Source organism: Ambystoma mexicanum, chromosome 9 (genome assembly GCF_040938575.1).
Source record: "Ambystoma mexicanum isolate Mex_15411 chromosome 9, UKY_AmexF1_1, whole genome shotgun sequence".
In the NCBI taxonomy this organism is placed as follows: Eukaryota; Metazoa; Chordata; class Amphibia; order Caudata; family Ambystomatidae; genus Ambystoma; species Ambystoma mexicanum.
The window spans coordinates 263,753,086-263,771,887 of NC_090931.1; the positions used below are offsets into that span (position 1 = coordinate 263,753,086).

Sequence of the window (18,802 nt, forward strand, 5' to 3'; positions counted from 1 at the left end):
TTGAAAGAGGGCATACACCTTACACCCCTCCCTGCCATCTCTCAACTTGAGCGCATAGTTCCTGAAAAAGGGGATCTTTGGCCACTTGGGTCTATCCTCAGATAACCTTGACATTTTGATATCCCACAAAAAGTTCTCTGAGTGCCCATTGAAAGAGCAAAATGCTATGGTTTTCTCTAATCCAACATGTCACCACAAATGACTGCCTCAATGCCTTACAATCAGGCTTTCGACCTGGCCACAGTACCAAATCAGCAACACTTCACACTATGGATGCAATCCACAACATCACTGATAAAGGACACACAGCCCTACTTATACACCTAGAACTCTACACGGCTTTTGATACCATTGACCAAACTGTTCTTCTTCTGAACATCCTATCCCACAGGATGAAGCCATTTGGTACGGTTCTTGACTGGTTCCCCTCCTTCCTCACTGATACATTGTGTCTGCATGCCCCCATATCAATCCAATTCCAAGTACTAGTTCCTCAAGGATGCTCCCTTTCTCCCCCATCTTCAACCTACATGTTGAATCCTTCAGACAGACCCTTAACAACCAGAACATCCATTTTGACAAATATGCAGACGAAACAGAAATACACTTCTAAATCTCACCCCCCCCTCACAGCTCCAGACCCTCACAAGGAATCTCTTCACCATCACAACCTGGATTGCCGCCCACTTCCTCAAACTCAACCCCTCCAAAACACAATGCCTCCTCATCTGCACAATGGCACAAACCTGACCTCACACGCTAGATTAAAGAACTGGCAGTGGGGGTGGTCAGGAGGCCGACTTTGGAGCTCCATGAAACTGTGAGCAAGAGGGACCCTTTTCCAGCAACCTTAACCCACACAAATGTGAAGGATCGGTGTGGGAATCGTAGAAATGGCACAAGATTTTGGTCAATGCCCCTGGGAAGGGCTGCAGGCTACGGGCCTACCCATCTTTGCATCGCAGTGGTGACCAGGCTGAAGCACAAACGAGAAGGGTGGATCTAGTGTCCCATGGATGAGGCTACCAGTGCCAGGATGGCAGACAGACGACAAAGTGTGCGGAGCAGTGGGGAGACGTACAGAGAGCCGTGGAGGCAATTGAGGCTGGGAGAACGTAGACCGACCTGGGCTAAATAATTTAGTGACATACAATGATGATGGCTTGAGGTATTTGGGGAAGGTTTCAGACCAGGTAAGAGGTGCATTCCAAGGGGGTCTCCATCAAGGAACTACAGCACAAAATCTCGAAAGCGTTTAGAAGTATCTTGCTGCTCTCCCTTGCGGTGAGGCACGAAGGAGAGTGGTCATCTCAACCCAGGGCAGCAAATTCTGCCCATTGACCGCAAAGCCATGATGATACCGTTGGCCTGACAAGCCTGATTCCTGCTGTGCACCTGATAATTGTGGTGAAGAACAGAGTACAAATCTTGATTCTAAAAGGCTTGCAGCTTGCGTCCTGAAAGAGCCGGAAAGGACCACACTCTATCAACACTACAGACTAGGCCCAGAAACTATCCACCTTGTTCAGTACTGCAGTAAAACGCAGAGCAATTCACCAGTCACTAAACAAATCCATGCTCCCTGATAATGCTCGAGATGCAATGTGCCATCAGATCCCATACTATTAGTACCAAAACCATGGCAACAGAGAAAACAAAGGATAGAGTCGGAGACTTAGACTTCTTCATGCCACAGATGGGGTCCAGTAAACAAGTCTCCTCCAGCCAGGGTACATCTCGAACCTCTAGACACCCAGTGTTAGCCGCTTTGGAACAAATCAAAAAGTTTATGTCACACCTGGAGGGTAAGTTTGATAAACTCAATGAGAAGGTGGCATAACTGGAATCTACGATATCCACTGTGGAGCAAAGAACAGACAAGCTGGGCCAGCAAAGTACCCAGATGAACCCGATAGTGCATCGTCTGGGTAAGGAGATGGAAGGGGTGGCTAAGAGACATAGAGCCATGGAAAATAGGCTTGAATACCTGATGCAGTACCTGAAGTCCTGTCCAAGCAGATCACTGGTCTTCAACTAGGTGCAGATGGAGAGACTCCTATCTCTTTTGCAACTGTTTTGCAACTGTTTGGCTTCCAGAGATGCCTGCACTGGAAGTAGAGGAGGACCCAATCTGCATAGAAAGGTGGTTCAGGATTAAGATGCGGTCTTCAGAAAAATGGCAAGATTTCACAAGTGGGGCCAACTCTTATAATTAAACTTTGTGGGTTTGGGTTTCCTGGGATGGGTCTGTGGTGTAGTTTATTAATCATGGGGTGGTCTATAAAATATATGCACAAAGCGTCACACCCGGTAGCAATCCTTGGTTAAGAGTTGGGGATAGTGGGGATAGTGAGGTTAATTGGACATTGTACATATTGACTACCATGGGAGTGTGTTCAGATAGACAAGACAGTAAGCTATTTAGTTAATAAGAGGGGACTCTAAGCACGAATATGAGGACGCAGGAGCACATATGACATCACACATATGACATCACACAGTACCAGCTCGTATATTGATATGAGGAAGACTTTGGGAATGACTTCTTCTACCACAGTTTTGCTTCCTTTTAGCTTAATTGTCAAGTCTATGAGGAGTTGTTATTCTTCAGGAATGTGGTGTCCCTCCCGGCTCCACCCACACAGATTGAAGAGGACATCCAGCAAAGTCCTATTTGTTTATTGTGATGTTATTGTGTGGTTAGGTATTCATATTATAATGGGGCCTCTCATGTTGAGGGATTGGCTCTTATTGTTTGTATATTAAAATACAATTATCATTCACGCACCACATAGCTGCATAGCTACTGTCATCAAAACAAGCAATTTACAACTACACCTCCTCTGCAAGATAAGATAACACCTTCCCGCTGACAATTTCTGCACCGCACTCCACGCACTAGTTCTGTTGATGCTGGACTACGGAAACTCTATCCTCACTGAACTCCACAACATCAGCCTCATCTGCTGCAAGCCATACAGAACGCAGCTGCAATGCCTCATCCTGCACCTACCCAAACTCTCATACGCCACACTTCACAGAATTGCTTCCAGAGGACTCTGCATCATATACAATGCCATAGACCTCAAAACCCCATCCTGCCTTCACAACAAATTGGAGGCCATCACCCTCACAAACACCAGAAAAGCCAACATAAGTCTTCTACACATTGCACTGTGCAAATTAATCTGCACACAATAACAAGAATTGAAAAGACACCCAAAGGCTGGAACGCCATACAACTCCACACCCGCCCGCACCCTCCATTGATCACTTTACAAAAAAGCCTTGAAACATACTCCTTTCCCCACTCCTAATACAACCAAACTACCTCCCCCGCCATCCTCTGTATCTCCCTATCCTAGCCTGAAAATGGTATAACTTATTTTTCACCTCCCCCTTTTGAACTTTTTAAGGCATCTGAGACCCTTTGGGTAGGGCCAGCGCTGGACCAAAATTCAAATAAAATAAATGACATAATAAATATTTTGCCACTGTGCATTTCCCCATCTCGTCCATTTTGTGACTGTGTGTCCATTTCCTAGCATCTGTCAAAGGCAGGAGTTCAAACATGCACCTGGTAAATATCCCAGGAGGATAGCTCAGCAGCAACATGCTCGCCTTGGAAACAAGACGACACGAAGCAACACAGGTTCGATCCCCGAGTCCACGCTTAGAAACCTCTGGGTGTTAAGCGCATTATAAATACACAACTAAGTAATATTCCTGTAACAGTGTCTCGATGCCCCCGGGCTGTGTGAGCAATTTTAATGCAAATAAATAGTTGTGATGCCCATTGGTGCCTACATGACGCCCAGATCTGTTTGATCTTCTCCGCCTCTAGAAAAATGATCTCCAGCTGCTGTGTCCTTCCACACGTTCTGTCCAGTCTGGCCTTGAAAGCTTACCCTTCTTTCCAGGCTGACAGTCTATCAGGTCACCATTGCTTCATCAAGATACATTATCAACCTCTGAATGCAGCATGCCTCTCAACCTGTCACCATCTTCTGTTGGAAAAGAGGGTTCTGCATATCCGCACCAACTTTCTTCCGAAATTGGAATAATTTACACCTTGACAAGCAGATCTGCCTTACTATATTTACTCCACATTCACACATGTCCTCCTCTGATGAGATACTTCATACACTGTCCCTTCACAATGCACTTAACTTTCATATGAAGAAAGAGGGGCTCCAAAAGCAGTATGAGAAGTGTTTATCTTCCTGCGTTCAATATTATGACTCGATACATATCCTGCCTCATAGAACACCTGCACCGATTCTGGCACCAAGGAACCTTGAGCTGCTTGATGGGCCCACAATTTGGCCCAGAAGTCCTGTAAGAAAATGTTTGCATAGGGTTACCAGAAGTTTCCCCCAAAAATTGGGACTAGGAAATAGCCTAGGATGTTCAAGTAAAATTAAGTTACCTGGGCCTCTGCCTGATTTTAAACATCTCCCTTCAAAGCTCTCTGCCAATCACCTGAAATTCAATTACTTTTCCTTATTTGTTTGATTAAGTAACAGTTCAATGGCCGTGACAACGGAACTCAATTGCATGCATGTCCAGTGTCGGGTTGCTCACGGCTTTAGGTAACCGCTATGAAGTGCAGTGCTTGGGGGCGGGGTACCTACTCATTTCCAATAGAAACGGGGCATCGACTGGGTTACCATCAGGGTAACTATCTATCAGTTGACTTGGCAAACAGGTTCAGGCAAACTATGAACTACACATGTCATGGAAGTTCAAGATTTTCATGAATTTAGGAGTGTAGTTATTGCCTGGGTGCAGTAATTGGGAAACCTCTTTTCCATTCCTGCTTGGAGCAGGCACAAGTCAGTCCAGTGTAGGAATGAGGAGGTTCTGCAAATAGCCCATGACATCTGATAACACCCAAACCAGATGTCACTTCTGCTTACAGTTATCTTCCCTCCAGGTCCAGGAACTTTGTTTTCAACCCAGAAAGTAAAACCTTTGCAACTGTGAAAAATTAAATACCATCAAATAGCAGTGTGGTGGATGGGAAAAGGTGTGAGGATGATGGACGTTGAGAGCAGAGGAGGATTAGCCCAATGGGATCCTCCGCATTAAAATTTTTTCCGTAGGTGGTTAGTGAAAAGGTGGTTAGTTCACTGACATAGCAGGAGTACATACATGTGTCTGAACCTGTCACAGCCCTACAAGGCCCTTAGAGTCACTGGCCTCTAACCTAAATTCACAAAAGACGTGTTCTACCTGGTCCTATCCAACTAAAGCCACACACGCAATGTGCATCCTGGAGATGTGTTTCAGCCAATCAGAAGGCCCAAGATGTGGGCGTTAACTATCATATTGACTGCATTTTGAGTCCTTGGAGTGGCCCAGCAGATCCCATTTAACTTAGCTGCTACACATAGGAAGTGTGATGTCTGGTGGGTGATGGGGAGGAAGGTCAAGAACCGTATGCCTATCCAGCTTCCGCACCTGGTTGTCATATTGAATGCTTAATCGTTATGCACATGTTAAGCCTTTGTTAAAGAAAGCTATGGGATTGTGGGCTGACCGCATGCTTTTTTTTTTTTTTTTAGTGCCCTTTTATAGATGACTACATTCTCGTTCTCCATAACATGATCAAGAACAAGCCTGTGGAGTTCCCCGAGGAGTAAGTATAGATTTCACAACTGCTCAATAAATGACCATGCATAATGGCTGTGTTAATTGCATGACCTCATGGATCGCAGTTCAGGGGTGGGCTACTCGCACAGCCACTCTGTCTAGTCCAAAGCACAGAGCGGATGCTAATGACGTGGTGAATGTCTAAGAGAGAGAGTACTTTAATTAGGCGAACAAAGTGATGTGTTTGCAAGCTTGCTTGATCTCTTCTTTAGCCAGAGAGTGAATGAAGCTTTTGAAAAAGAAGACAATTTGAACAGTCCCTTGTGGAATTCCCTGTTTCTGCCTTTGTGCCTGATTTGCAGTGTTTCTTCACAGAGAGACATGCACTCCAGAGGTTAATCCCATGCATTGCATGTCGGGACCTGGTTTTCCAACCTGTAGGAGTGGATAGATGAGGAACACCCTAAGGGGAAGTGGATAAAATAAGAAACACGGGCTGGTATTCTTTCTGTCTGCACTCGAGACCTGCAGAAGGGGAATGAAAGGATAGGAAAGATTTAGCATTCTACATTTCTTCTCCAAAATTCCACTTTCTTTTATCTTCCAAAACCCTGTCTTTACTCGCTACTCCTCTGCTGAGTTGATAATGTTCACTCAAACGTAATCTCTGATACGTGTGTCAGGTGTTGTTTCCTTACTCATTGAATATAGCTGGTTCTCGCTTCTTCTATCAATCCTTTTTGATTTCTTCCTCTTAAATTGTTTGCTAGATAGGGTTTTCTAGTTATAACAATTCACAATTTTGTTTTAAAACTGACATGTTGAAAATCGTAAAATGTTTTTCTTTAAAACAAACTATGTGCACTGTATTTTATCTTCTTTTCTGGTCAGAATCTTGTTTGTGATTCTGCACTGTTACAGTTTGTAGCTCTCCACGTTACGCGATTCAGGCGCTGTGCGAATGACACTTTTCCAAAAGCGGGACGCTATTCCCTGACACGCGCCACCTAAGGGAGACGTGATGCACCTTCATACGCGCATCGATGCTGGTCTTTTTCGCAGGCCGCGATTTGATATGGCCAGACGAGGTAATGCTGAGCAGCGGCCTGTCACTTACGCGCACCACACTTCATTTGGAGAATGCCCGACACCCCTCAATGTGACTGCGTGCAAGATACCTTCTTCTCACGCCATTCACTGCACACCAGTTCGTAGATACTGTACGCTTCTTTTCCCAATCAACTGCAGAATTCTTCCTACCCATCTATAAGACTTATACTCCTGGGAAAATATATACACATAAATAAATGTCCTAATCTAATGCTATGCTATTACATAGTTGTATCTAAATGCTTTACGGATATTATCATAGTTATTAAACTTCCTGTCACCAACTACCCCGTATTTAGTTGTAGTAATCAGCCAATTTCCAATTTCTTTTCTTTTGAAGTAACTGCAAAGGGCCTACTTCCACACAGCCCCTCCTAAAAAGGTCCTGCTTGTCCAACACTCTAGATGAAAGGCAGTTGTAGAATCTTCAGCAAGGTTCCATTTTCCCCTGACAATTCCATTCTTGTCCTTTGCCAGGGAAAATATCTAATCTCTCTATTTATGACTGTAGACAACCTGCCAGACCTGAGATTACATTCTTCAAGGTTTGAATAACAACGCAGTGTGAACTATGTGGGGGCATCGAAGAGTAAGAAAAAAATTGTGAGTCTGCCCTCAGGAAGGCATGAATCAATGTGTGTGTGTCTCACACACATGCACACACACTATTACAAAAAAAGTGGTTTTGGATCCTGTGCACTCCTCCCCACACCCACCGAGGCCAAGGACTAGTATGCAAAACCTTTTTTTGGCCTGCTACTATGAGGTCGTTAAACACAGAAAACGGGGAGTGACAAGTTGTGGTGCGCTCAATTTCCCCAAACTGTAGGCAGTCCACTCGGTTTTCAAAAGGAAAGTTCCTTGGTAGTAAAGTGAAAGTTCCAGTATCCTTAAATCAGCAAAATCCAATATGTTGAAAGTGATTGTCACAGCCGACACGTGTTTCGACGAATAAGGTCGTCCTCAAGGCTGTTATTAGTGATCAGGAGTGTTCAAATATATAATAATCATGTATAGACATATAATCCACACATTATGATCATAGCAGTAAAATCAAAGTGAAAAAGTAAAGAACACAAAACAAGGAATCGCATAGTTGAGTCACAAACACTCAACATGGGCGTTGGGTCATTGGCATTGAATCAACATTAACGTAAACCCGTTGGTTTATAAGACAATTAGCAGTAAGGGTATACATACCCAGATCCAATAATTTGGAAGGGCACACCAGATGATTTTATTGCTTTTGGTGATCATCTGAACAATAATGAGTTTGGTATCCATCTGTCTGAGGAAAGTAATAGTATATCCATCAACTTTTTAGATCTCACAATTTACATTCCCCAAGGCAAGATTGAAACCAGAACTTTCCGAAAAGCCACTGAGGTTAACAGTACGCTACATGCAGAGAGTTGCCACCGCAAATCAAAAGTCATGAACATTCCGGCTGGTGAATTCTTCCGGGCACGCCGTAACTGTAGCACAAATGCTACATTCACATAAGAGGGGGACTCCTGACCACGAGATTCAAGCATAGGGGTTATCCAGATAGTGCAATCACATCAGCGCGCAATAAAATCGAGAAGAAATCTAGAACACAGATGGAAAAACCAAATAACATGACCAAACCCAATACAACACTGAGAAAACATGTGGACATCATCACGCAATACTCTACTGATGCTCACATAATGTATAGCATTGTACACAGACATTGGGATCTTCTGAAGCTGGACAAAGATATTTTACCGTTTATCAGTGATAAACCATCATTTGTGTACGCTAGAGCACAAACTTTGAAGAATAGACTGTGCCCCTCATTGGTCACCAACTCTAAACCCAGAGGTTCAGATTGGCTGAGACCAACAAGGGGATTTTTCAAATCTGGTACTTGCACCCTATATAAATTAGCATATCCAGACTGTAAAGAATTTACCACCATTTCTGGCCATTAAGTCCACTATCACAGATTTCATCAACTGCAGGACTAAGTATGTAGTCTATGCTATCGTATGCGTTTGCAGGGTGGTCTATGTAGGGAGCACCATCAGGCAGTTACATACCCGCATACGAGAACATCTTACCAGTCTACAGAAACAATACCATTTGTTACCCCTAGCTACCCACTGGCAGGAATGCCACCAGATGGACAGCGTGGATGACATCAGATTCATTGGACTAATGAGAGCCTCCCCAGACAAAAGAGGGGCGATCTGAAACATAAGCTGAGGCAAATGGAGGCCAGAACCCTCTGTAATCTACGTTGCGTTCAACATGGATTGAAAACACAGACCACGAAATGAATGTTTGTCTATAAAGTATATCACACAACAGACACACCTAATAGGCTGTGCCTTGATGAGTTCCCATTTGAAGATTTCATAAGTTAGAAACTCTACCTTTTTCCACACATTCTGCTTTTACACTTTACCTCGACTACCATCCACCATGGATGTCTTATTCCCATCTTTGACAATGCCATGCTTTATGCCCTCTCATTAGTAGACATTATTTTTCCTCTCCTGAATACCTTCTTAAAAGGAGACGCTAATCTCTCTCCTTATGTTCAGTCTTATTAGTTCACTAATATGTATACTGATCCACCAGTGCTAATTGATTTCACCCAATTTTCCTTTTGATGGTGTCCCTTGCTTAAATTCAGGATTTACCCTGTACCTCTCATTCCTCATTCAGGTCTGGTTTTCGGGCCATTAATGCCAGTATTCCCTCACTTCTGTTTTTATTTTACAAATCTGCCATATACATTGACATATTCAGTACATTTGCAACTCACTTTCATAAATGTTTCTCTTCTTCCGCGACCATTTCTAGACACTACGCATAATAGTTTCATTTTGCTACAAACTTTCCAGTCCTATTGATTTGTGCACGCCACATTCCCGAGACATTACGCGTGATGTCACATTTCTCATGCGCATGCGCGTGACGTCAGGCGCAAACGCATGACGTCAAGCGTTTTTCACTTTGATTTTACTGCTATGATCATAATGTGTGGATTATATGTGAATACATGATTATTATATATATGAACACTCCTGATCACTAATAACAGCCTTGAGGACGACCTCATTGGTCGAAACACGTGTCTGCTGTGAACGCAATAAATCACTTTCCAAATATTGGATTTTACTTAATTAAGGGTACTGGAACTTTCACTTTACTACCAAGGAACTTTCCTTTTGAAAACTGAGTCCACTGCGCACTGCTATGAGGTCGGGCTGGCGTGTGGTGGCACGGCACTCAAAAGGTTAAACGGAGGCAGTACAGATTGAACGTTGCAATTGTAAATAGTACTCTATTTGGGATGAATGTGACAGACAGTCTGAAATTTTTCATATTTGGACACGAGCAAGTCCTGAACATTGTCATATAATCCTCAGATGTGTTGATTTAAAGGGAGAGGACGTGTGCAAATGGATTGTCGGGGAGTTCAAATCTGCCTTTTAAAAAAAAATTAAATCCATGTACTAATCTTGAATAAAAAGAGTTCTATCCATAAGATTTAGTTACTCCCCTATAAATACGAGGGGCTGTTTTTAAGAAGCCGGAAGTCTTTGCACCAGTGCTTAGTTGTGAATTCATAGTTATAGAAATGCAGCTGAATTGTGGAAGGTTGACACCCACTTGTATGCCCACCCTGAGATCAACTTGCACTTGGATCTCAAAGAATCGTGCATCTTTCTGGCCATATGATCGTTCACCAATTTTCCCAAGCAATGTAAAGTTTTTTCTAATTCAGCCACCGTCTTATTATTGCTGTGAGCCAGTGAAGAAAGCAGTGCAGCCTCTCTCTCGCTTTCCAAAACTACTGATGTTCAGGAGCGGAATTGCAGTACATATGATATGGGCAATGCAATTTAGGGAGTTGGTTTGGGAAATAGATGTTGCTGCAAGGGTCAATTGGTCCTCACACTATTGTGGCTGTTCCCAATTACTCATAGGTTCCACTGTCCAACAATCTGCCACATCTTCCAGGTTCTTATTGTGTGGAGGCCATCATTCATCTGAGGCCTTGATCCTTCTTTTTTCTCTTGCCCCTTATATACACACCCTTCGAATTGGGGTAGGTCTGTGCCCTGGATGGCTTTTTCTGGTAGTGACCCCATTACAGCAATTTCAGCTTGTAATTGTTGGCTCGGCTCCCTATGACGAAGTTGGACTGATCCTTGGAATGGATCTCCTGATCCTTGTGTGCACTGGTGCATGCACTAGCCGTACTGTGTAGTAGCAGGGCACTGTAAAAGCACTGTATCACTACTGCTGTTTCATTCATTCAACATTTATATATGACACATGGTTAATCTGCCCATACACTGGGCAGCTATCCCTCATTCATATAGGAAGCAATGTAATGCCAAGACTACCAGAAGGAGATGGTAGAATCGCCTTTGTTAAATGGCTTCATATGAAACTTAAAATCAGACACTCACATATACATAGCTGAACAAGCCATTACTCACAAGTCATTTACTCATGCCGCTTTGTATGTTGCTGTGTCTGATTTGAAGTTTCATATGAAGCCAGTCAAGAAAATTGGTTCTCTTGCCAAGGTTCTATCTTCATCTCCTTTATAATTTCTCATGGAATTTGGCTCGTCTTGACCATACAGCACCCAACATTCATGATTTTGGTTGTGCTAATAGGAATGTTCATGCTTTGGTGAAGAGTGGTAAAGGTTACACATGTTATCAGTGACCGGGACAGAACATGTCCTATTCAGAAGTCCAGAGGAGACTTTTGTTCACATACAGTGTGGACAATTCGAAATGGAACTCCACCTTACTCGCAATGCAATCATAGTTTGGTGGTTCTTTTGGGATTGGGGAAATTCCAGTCAAATGGTAATGGGATATCTCCGCACTTTGGGTCAAAGCCTTCAGTGATAGATTTGCCCTTTAAGGCCAGGCGTGGGGCAATGCCCAACATCCACCCGGAGATGCCTTAGCACCAGGAGACCACTACAGATGCAAAGGGCAGAACATAAATGCCTATTCCATTTTGTCCATGGATCGAGGTAATTTGCAGAACCAGAATGCAACTTCAAATCCAGGACTGATCACTTGATTGGTGGATTACACGTGTGTACTAAATATGGACTGGAGCCAAGGCACTACTGGAGCATCTGAAATGAGCTCCCACTGTGCTGCTGTAACACCACTTTCTTTTTGGGTTCTTTATGGGTGCATGCTGACACTACGGCCTACGCACGAGGAGTTAATGGAAGTGTTGATGATTAACCTGTTTCCAGAATCCCCAACTTTACCTGAACTTGAGATGATAGTAATAATAACCTTCGTGTGTAGGTTTTGCAGTTTCCTGCCGCTGTAAAAAAAGAGTGTTGCTATTACGCAAAGGCAATGGTGCCCAAATATTGACTCTGAAGGATGAATGGTTGGGTCAACACTGCTTGCATTCAAGCCTGTGACCCGCATGTTGAATGCATATGTCAACAGTGAGGTTTTAACCCATTGAGCTAACTGGTTGGACGTTTCAAAGGGCAAAGCTGAGTGGCTAATGGAAAATCCATGGCGTACCAATTAAATGGTCACGGAAGGGCCTAATAAATGTATAGTAGCATACACGTTTGGCAAAAGCTGACGCGGAAATGACCAGAATCAAAGACGAGGATCCTAGGTGGGGGCAGGGGTCCCAACTAGCATAATAACCTTTTTCAAGTTTAAAAATAGAAAATAATGGCTCTTTTTTCCTGGTATGAAGTTTTGCAGCACGGTACATTTTGAATACAGACCGTGTTGGTTACCAGCTGCATGCTTGAAAGTGTAGAAGTTTTTTGTAAGTTCAAATGATTTTTGTTTTAATTTAACACAGCATGGATTGAATCCTTGAGGAAGGGATTTGCTGTTATTTCCCAATCGATCATCCAGGGTCCCATCACTGAAAGGTTGAATAATGTGCCTTTGAGAGAGTTCATGTTGCATAGAAACTCATCAGGGATGCAAAAGTCCTTATTTCAGGCAGGCCCTCCAGCAGTGAACTACAGGGAACTCTGGGGATTTCCCTGTGGGCATCTGCAGTAGGGGCCTCTTTTGCGAGGGCACCCTTTTTATTGCTCCTTTTACCCTCTCCCCCAATCACCATGCCCGCTTCCTTCCATCTGGCCTCATCCCCCATATATTGTTAAAAGCTTCTAATACGTCATTGCTCACTGTTAGCAAATGATATGTCCGTTTTCGTGTATTTAACTACTTAATTGCTATGTGGGGTAAAAAGTGCTTTAAAACCTTTTTCAACATTTATTCTGAGGGAATCCCCAAACCCTACTTTGGCTTGCTCGTTGTACTATGTGGCCACTATGGAAAACACTTCCAGCACCATTTTGTGTTCCCAGTCCAGCCCTGGCGTCCATCTTAAAAATGTTTGGTAGGCAAAGCATGGCACTTCACTCCTTCATCTCAAAATATGTACATTTATTTAATCAGGAAGAACATTGGCCAGTCATCCAACATTTTGTTTAATACCTTCCTTGACTCATTCATAGGTGGAAGTGTATAAAAAGTACATAATGTGAGAACTCAAAGCAAATTAATTCACCTAAATGGGAATACACATTAGGGATTCATAGGCCTCACAAAAACTTTCATCATAGTGGCATTGCCACCTTGAGGCACCAAATATGCTGCCAAATAAAAAATGTTCTTTCCTCTTTTGACGTCTGTGGGTTTACACTTAGTTGGATCACCATTGACAGTTTCCATTATGCCCAGTTAATACATTAAAGCCAGTTCCAGCAAACAACTTGGCCCATGATAACCATTCTACATTAGGCTCTTTTATTCAATTACCTTCTGCCCACTAAGCAGATCATTGCCCGTTTCTGTGGAGCTCAGTTGGCACACCACGAGCAGTTTTCAGTGTACCCACTTCACATATAATTGCTAGTTAACATTATGCCTGCCCACTTTGCACATCATTTGCAGTTTTTTAACTCATCATCGACTTACCTTAACTGCCCTCCCTCAGCAGGTTTGACATTTTGCTGCCAGAAAAAAAGTGGCCAGTTGCTTTCCATGTTGGTCTGCAACCTCGAGAGGGAGTGAGGCTGTCGCCATAGGTGGGAGCCAGAAGACTCTTCCCCCAAGTAGTGTCTGCTATTGGCTTATGGGCTGGCTGGGGCGGGCTAAACTGCCTGGCCCAGTCTGCCTGTCAGCCCTCAAGATGGCTGGCCTTGGGGAAGCTTCGGACACCATTTCCCTCTGTGAACTTGTTTATGACGCACACCTTTATGCAAAAGTTGTAAAGAGGCACACTGTATTGGCCTCATTACCAGTTTGGCGGTAAATCAGCAGTAAACATGTTGATTTACGGTTAGATTTGTTTACTGTTACCGCCACTTGGTTCCATGACATTACCACAGGATGACGAGTGGTGGTATGGCAGTGTAAATCCCCATTTTTGGAGTCCATGGGACTGCATTGGGATTTTCATGGGATTTACCACAAGCGGTAATACCACACTGTAAATCCACTGAGTTTAGGGGTAAAGCAAAGGATTTACCTCCATCAAAAAGCTGGAGGCAAATCCTCCACCATACTGTGAAATCTATAGTATTGCAGTGCGGTAAAGGGGCAGTAATTAAATAAAGTCCTGGTGCAGTACTTGTAATGGGGCCCAATGTGTGCAATCAGTTAAAATTCCTTGTGTTAAATGAGTCATTCTGGCATCTCCTGTCATTTTTGTATGGAGAGCTGCGAGTGCAAGCTCCAAACCATACGAGACATCTGTCAAAGTGGCTGCTAGTCTGCTTATCTGTACGGATGTTCAGCTGGATCAAAATATTCATCCCCAACCAAAGTGTGTATGTATGTACCGCCCAGGCAAGCACATGACAGCACCTGCAGACACCTCTTCTGTTCACGGTGTCCATGCGCCCCATAGTCCAAGTCATCAAGCTATACCACAAGCAATTCCAGATGTACGCGGGTGACACCGAAAATCACCTACATCCAGGGACATCATTTAGGGGCCGCACCTGCGACCCTGAGTTCTCCCATGCTACCCCTAAAATAAAAGTAAAAAAATACAGATTTGTTTTTTTCTTATTGCGGCTCCTGGACTGTGGCCAGCAGTAAGTGGTTCTGTGTTTGAGTGGCTCGTCTTCTGATAGCTATAGCCGGTAAGATAGCTCAGTGGGTTGAGCGCTCGCTGCTGCAATGTGCGTGCGCTGTGCAGGTTGCAGGTTCGGCTCCGGCAAGGTCAGCTCAGCCTTTCATCCTGCTGAGGTTGATGCATGAGTACCAACACAGGTTGGGTGATATTCTATGTATATTTGTTCTATATGAAGTGCTTAAGCGTACGTGCTATACAATAACACATGATTATCGTTTGGCCTTGGACGTCTGCTTACATTCACACTCATTTGGTAAATGGACCTTTATGCACTGATATTAACGATACATATGATGATCCGTTCTTGTATGAAATGTAAGGAATAGAGGAGTTCATGTTTACACTTTTTATTCACATCTCGCATAACAACAAAATATGTAAATGAATCGAAGTTGTGTCTTCTGCAGAAAGGCTCTACCTCTGTGGCATATGCCACTACAGACTGCACAGCACAGGTATATGAGTGACTGCTGCAGCAAATCTGTGCCTTCGGAGCATATGCAGGTATTAACATGACTTCTGCAGAAAGTATGTACACAAGTGTCTGTGTGGCTGTGAAGGTGGCCACTTGTCTGTTCTGCTGATCCAATAATTTTCTGGAGCCTGTTAACACTCCGTTGGGAAATGTACACCCAGCCTTGTATTGGGCTTACTGCAGCTTTAAGGATCCCTGCCTGCTGTGTCCAGAAGGTGGAGCAACCTACAGGAAATCCCTCTTAATGACTTCGGCAGCGTAAAGCGCGGGCAAAGCGTAAGACTAGTGTCCGTGAACGTGGTTGGAGGTGGAGTGCACATAGATCACGCTTTGAGGGCTGAACCAAAATGAAAAATGCTCGTGTGGGCCAGTTTTTGGGGCCAAAGTGGGCCACTTTTTTGGCCAGTTTGATGAGTCACTTCAATATGTGGCTGTTTAGACCAGTGTTACTGAATAAATATTCTTTAAAATGCCCAATTTGTTTCACATTGTATCACAAAAGTCCCCCTTGGGTACTATTCAAACAGTGTCACAAGAGGAATGAATTCCATTGGCAACTGTGGGCCAATTTTTCGCTTGTGCCCGAGATATTTCATGTTGCTGAACTGGTTTTAACTTTGACAGGTCTCCTTAATCTATTGTTCAGCAACACCGATATGACGACATTTAATGATCCGTCTGATAAAGCAAATTTAAGTTCTGTGAATCGCATTTTACAATCGGATCAGTGTCTGACACGAGACATTTTGCATTTTACACAACCACCCGAGTCTTCCGTACCTTGGGGTGTGGCTTTAGTGGCCAGGATGAGGTCTCTGTGAAGTTGATAGATGGGGGCCACGCATATATAAATAACAAGACACTGCCCATCTCCTGTATTGAGTCAGAACGGATTGAAAAACTGGTGAGCCCTATTAGACCACCGGTTAGAAAAAAGCAGCCTGGAAGGAGGGGGTAACTCCACCTGCGTTGAAAATTGTACTTCAGGCCAACGCAGATTAGAGGACTTTTTTAAAACCATCCCCAGCCCCAGTATAGCTGCACGTAAAAATGGTTCTATGTTGAAATACCGAATTACAAATAACGAGGCTGAACGGCCGAGTTTTTTTTTGTTCAAAATTTCGAAAATGCCTTTTCGTTTATTCACCCTTCCTTAAATCTCACCCCACATCTATTTTTTTGCTTTAAAATGTGCCAATAAATCGAGAAATGTGATTAAAAAACTGTTTTTCTGCCTTGTTATTTTGTCATTTATTTTTATGGGGTACTACTGTAAAAACACCATTAGAAGATCAAAAGAAAATGCAGAGGATATTTTGTTCAACATCATCAGCAATAAAAGTTTGCTGGAACTTGAGGTGAGGAAGGCCAACAGTGGGTCAACATCTTTTTCCCGGATGATCTTGGTACCAGACCTCTAATTGATTTAACAGAGGGGGAAGCAGTGGCAAGCCTATGTGAGGAATACTGCGGAGTCATCAATAAACCCCAGCCTAAAGTCTCCTCCCATATAGCCTGGGGAAGGCAGCCGCTACCTGATCCTAGCCCTAGGGCCGGTAACATGAGGGAGCATCACATGGGAGGAGACTGCTGTCAAGGGAAACAGTGACTCTGCTAGGAGAGATGCAGTATTCATCCTCTTTTGTGGATGAGATTCCCCCTAACACCCAACAATCTAATGGCATGCTGTCAATGTACAATTTACTCTCACAGAACTACCCAAAGCACAGACTAGGAAAACCATGCTAAACAGCATAACATTTGGTACATTGGGGGTTCAGGAAGTAAATATCACAACCTCTAATTGCTGTTGTTCTGCCTTATATAGAGGTCCAAAACCCAAGGTTCAATCGTCAACTCTTTTAACAACCTCCCTTAAATTTGACAACTCTCAGTTCACAAATCAGTTTAACTAATTATAAAAAGACCAAAAATATTATGGACTTCCAGTTCCATAATGCCTGTGGTACTGGGACGAGGAAGATGGACTCGCTGTTGATGAAGCATAGTGAGTGGTCTAGTTGTTGTGATAGGAAGTACCTGAGTGGGACCTTTAAATGTAGAAATGGGATTCAGGTGCAAGAAGGAGGAGAAGCTGATGGTGTAGTAGCGGCGGCAGTAGGACTGCATGTGGCAGTAGCTGTGAGGGACAGAGGAAGCTCCAGCTGAGGCCAACACAGGAGAAAACTCCATGCAGAGCAACTGTGAGGAAAGCTATGCCGTGTAGGAGACAAACTCTCAACACGCCATGAACCGCTCCGGTAGAAAACTGAACCAGAATTTACGCAGAGCTGTCAGCGCTCCCCTGAAGGTTGGCGCATGCCATCACAGAACGGAGCTGGCAGAGGCATAGAGAGACCCGAGGAGATCCACTGCAGTACGCGAGAGTCAGAAAGAGAGGCAAAGGAAGGAAGACCAATGATTTGGCCTGAAGCAGGTGACCCCGGGGCACCCCAAAAATATCGCTAAGTGGAGCTAATGATTTTGAATACCAAACAAATGAAACAAGGCAGCCAGGGTGCAATTCTCCTGATAAGGGATACCAATTAGGGGGTAACTGTAACCCCCATTGCCAAGGTCACAGACAAGTGATTACAAGGCAGCCGGAGTGAAACTCTCCTGATAAGGGATACCAATTGGGAGAAAATTGGAACGCACCGAAGAGTGATTCTAAGGCAGAAACGGGACTACTCTCCTGATAAAAGATGCCAATTTGGAGATAATTAGTAACCTACATTGCCAGCAGCCAAGAGGTTGAATGAGAAGCATACAAGGGTTGCAGGAGCATAACCCTCCTTCTATGAGACTCCGATGGGGAGGAAACTGAAGCCTGCATCACCTACCACCAAAAGGCAATAAAAGAATAATACATAGACAACAGGGGCACAACTTCCCTTTTATTGAATAACAGTTTGGCAAGAGCTGTAACCAACATTGTTAAGAGTCAAGAGACTGTAAAGAGAAGCAGTTATTGTTCAAGTCTCCTCACTTAGGATCCTGGTGTGGAGAGGTCTGGAACAAGCCTTACCACTGAATACAATTGTAGTTGTAGTAGTTTTCATCCTGGCAGGCGAGTAAACCAGGAAAGGGACCAATAGTAGTTAGTCCTGGCAGGCAAGTATACCAGTTAAGAAGAAGATGATTTAAAGCACTGTGGTTGTGGTTGAAAAAGAACGTGTTAATTTCATCACATTGCGTTGATGAACTGTTGCATTACAGGAAGTGATTGCTGAGCTATCCTGACTAAAGTGTTTCCTTTGAAAAAGAAGTATGTTGTGCTAACAATTCCTTGGTCTTTGGGAAGAGAATATTTTTCTTGGTTTATGAACTTGCGTTTTGAAAGACCTTTGCTTTGCCAAACAGGCGATTGTGGAAAATAACAGTTGATTTGTTTTATGAACCAGCATTTGTAAAAGAGACATTCAATTTGCCAAGTGGAAGGATATATTGAATGGAAAAGACTTTGTGTCCTAC

General features: G+C 43.6%; 1 protein-coding gene across 3 annotated transcripts in view; it reads left to right on the forward strand.

The window, feature by feature from the left end:
• Nucleotides 1–18,802, forward strand: part of LOC138487944 (calcium/calmodulin-dependent protein kinase kinase 1-like) — a 1,547,719-nt gene that overhangs the window by 1,064,669 nt on the left and 464,248 nt on the right. For all 3 annotated transcript variants that reach the window (XM_069614593.1, XM_069614594.1, XM_069614595.1), the window contains one exon: nucleotides 5,568–5,641. In XM_069614593.1, coding sequence (XP_069470694.1) covers nucleotides 5,568–5,641 — 74 coding nt within the window. The remainder of the gene's footprint in view (nucleotides 1–5,567; nucleotides 5,642–18,802) is intronic.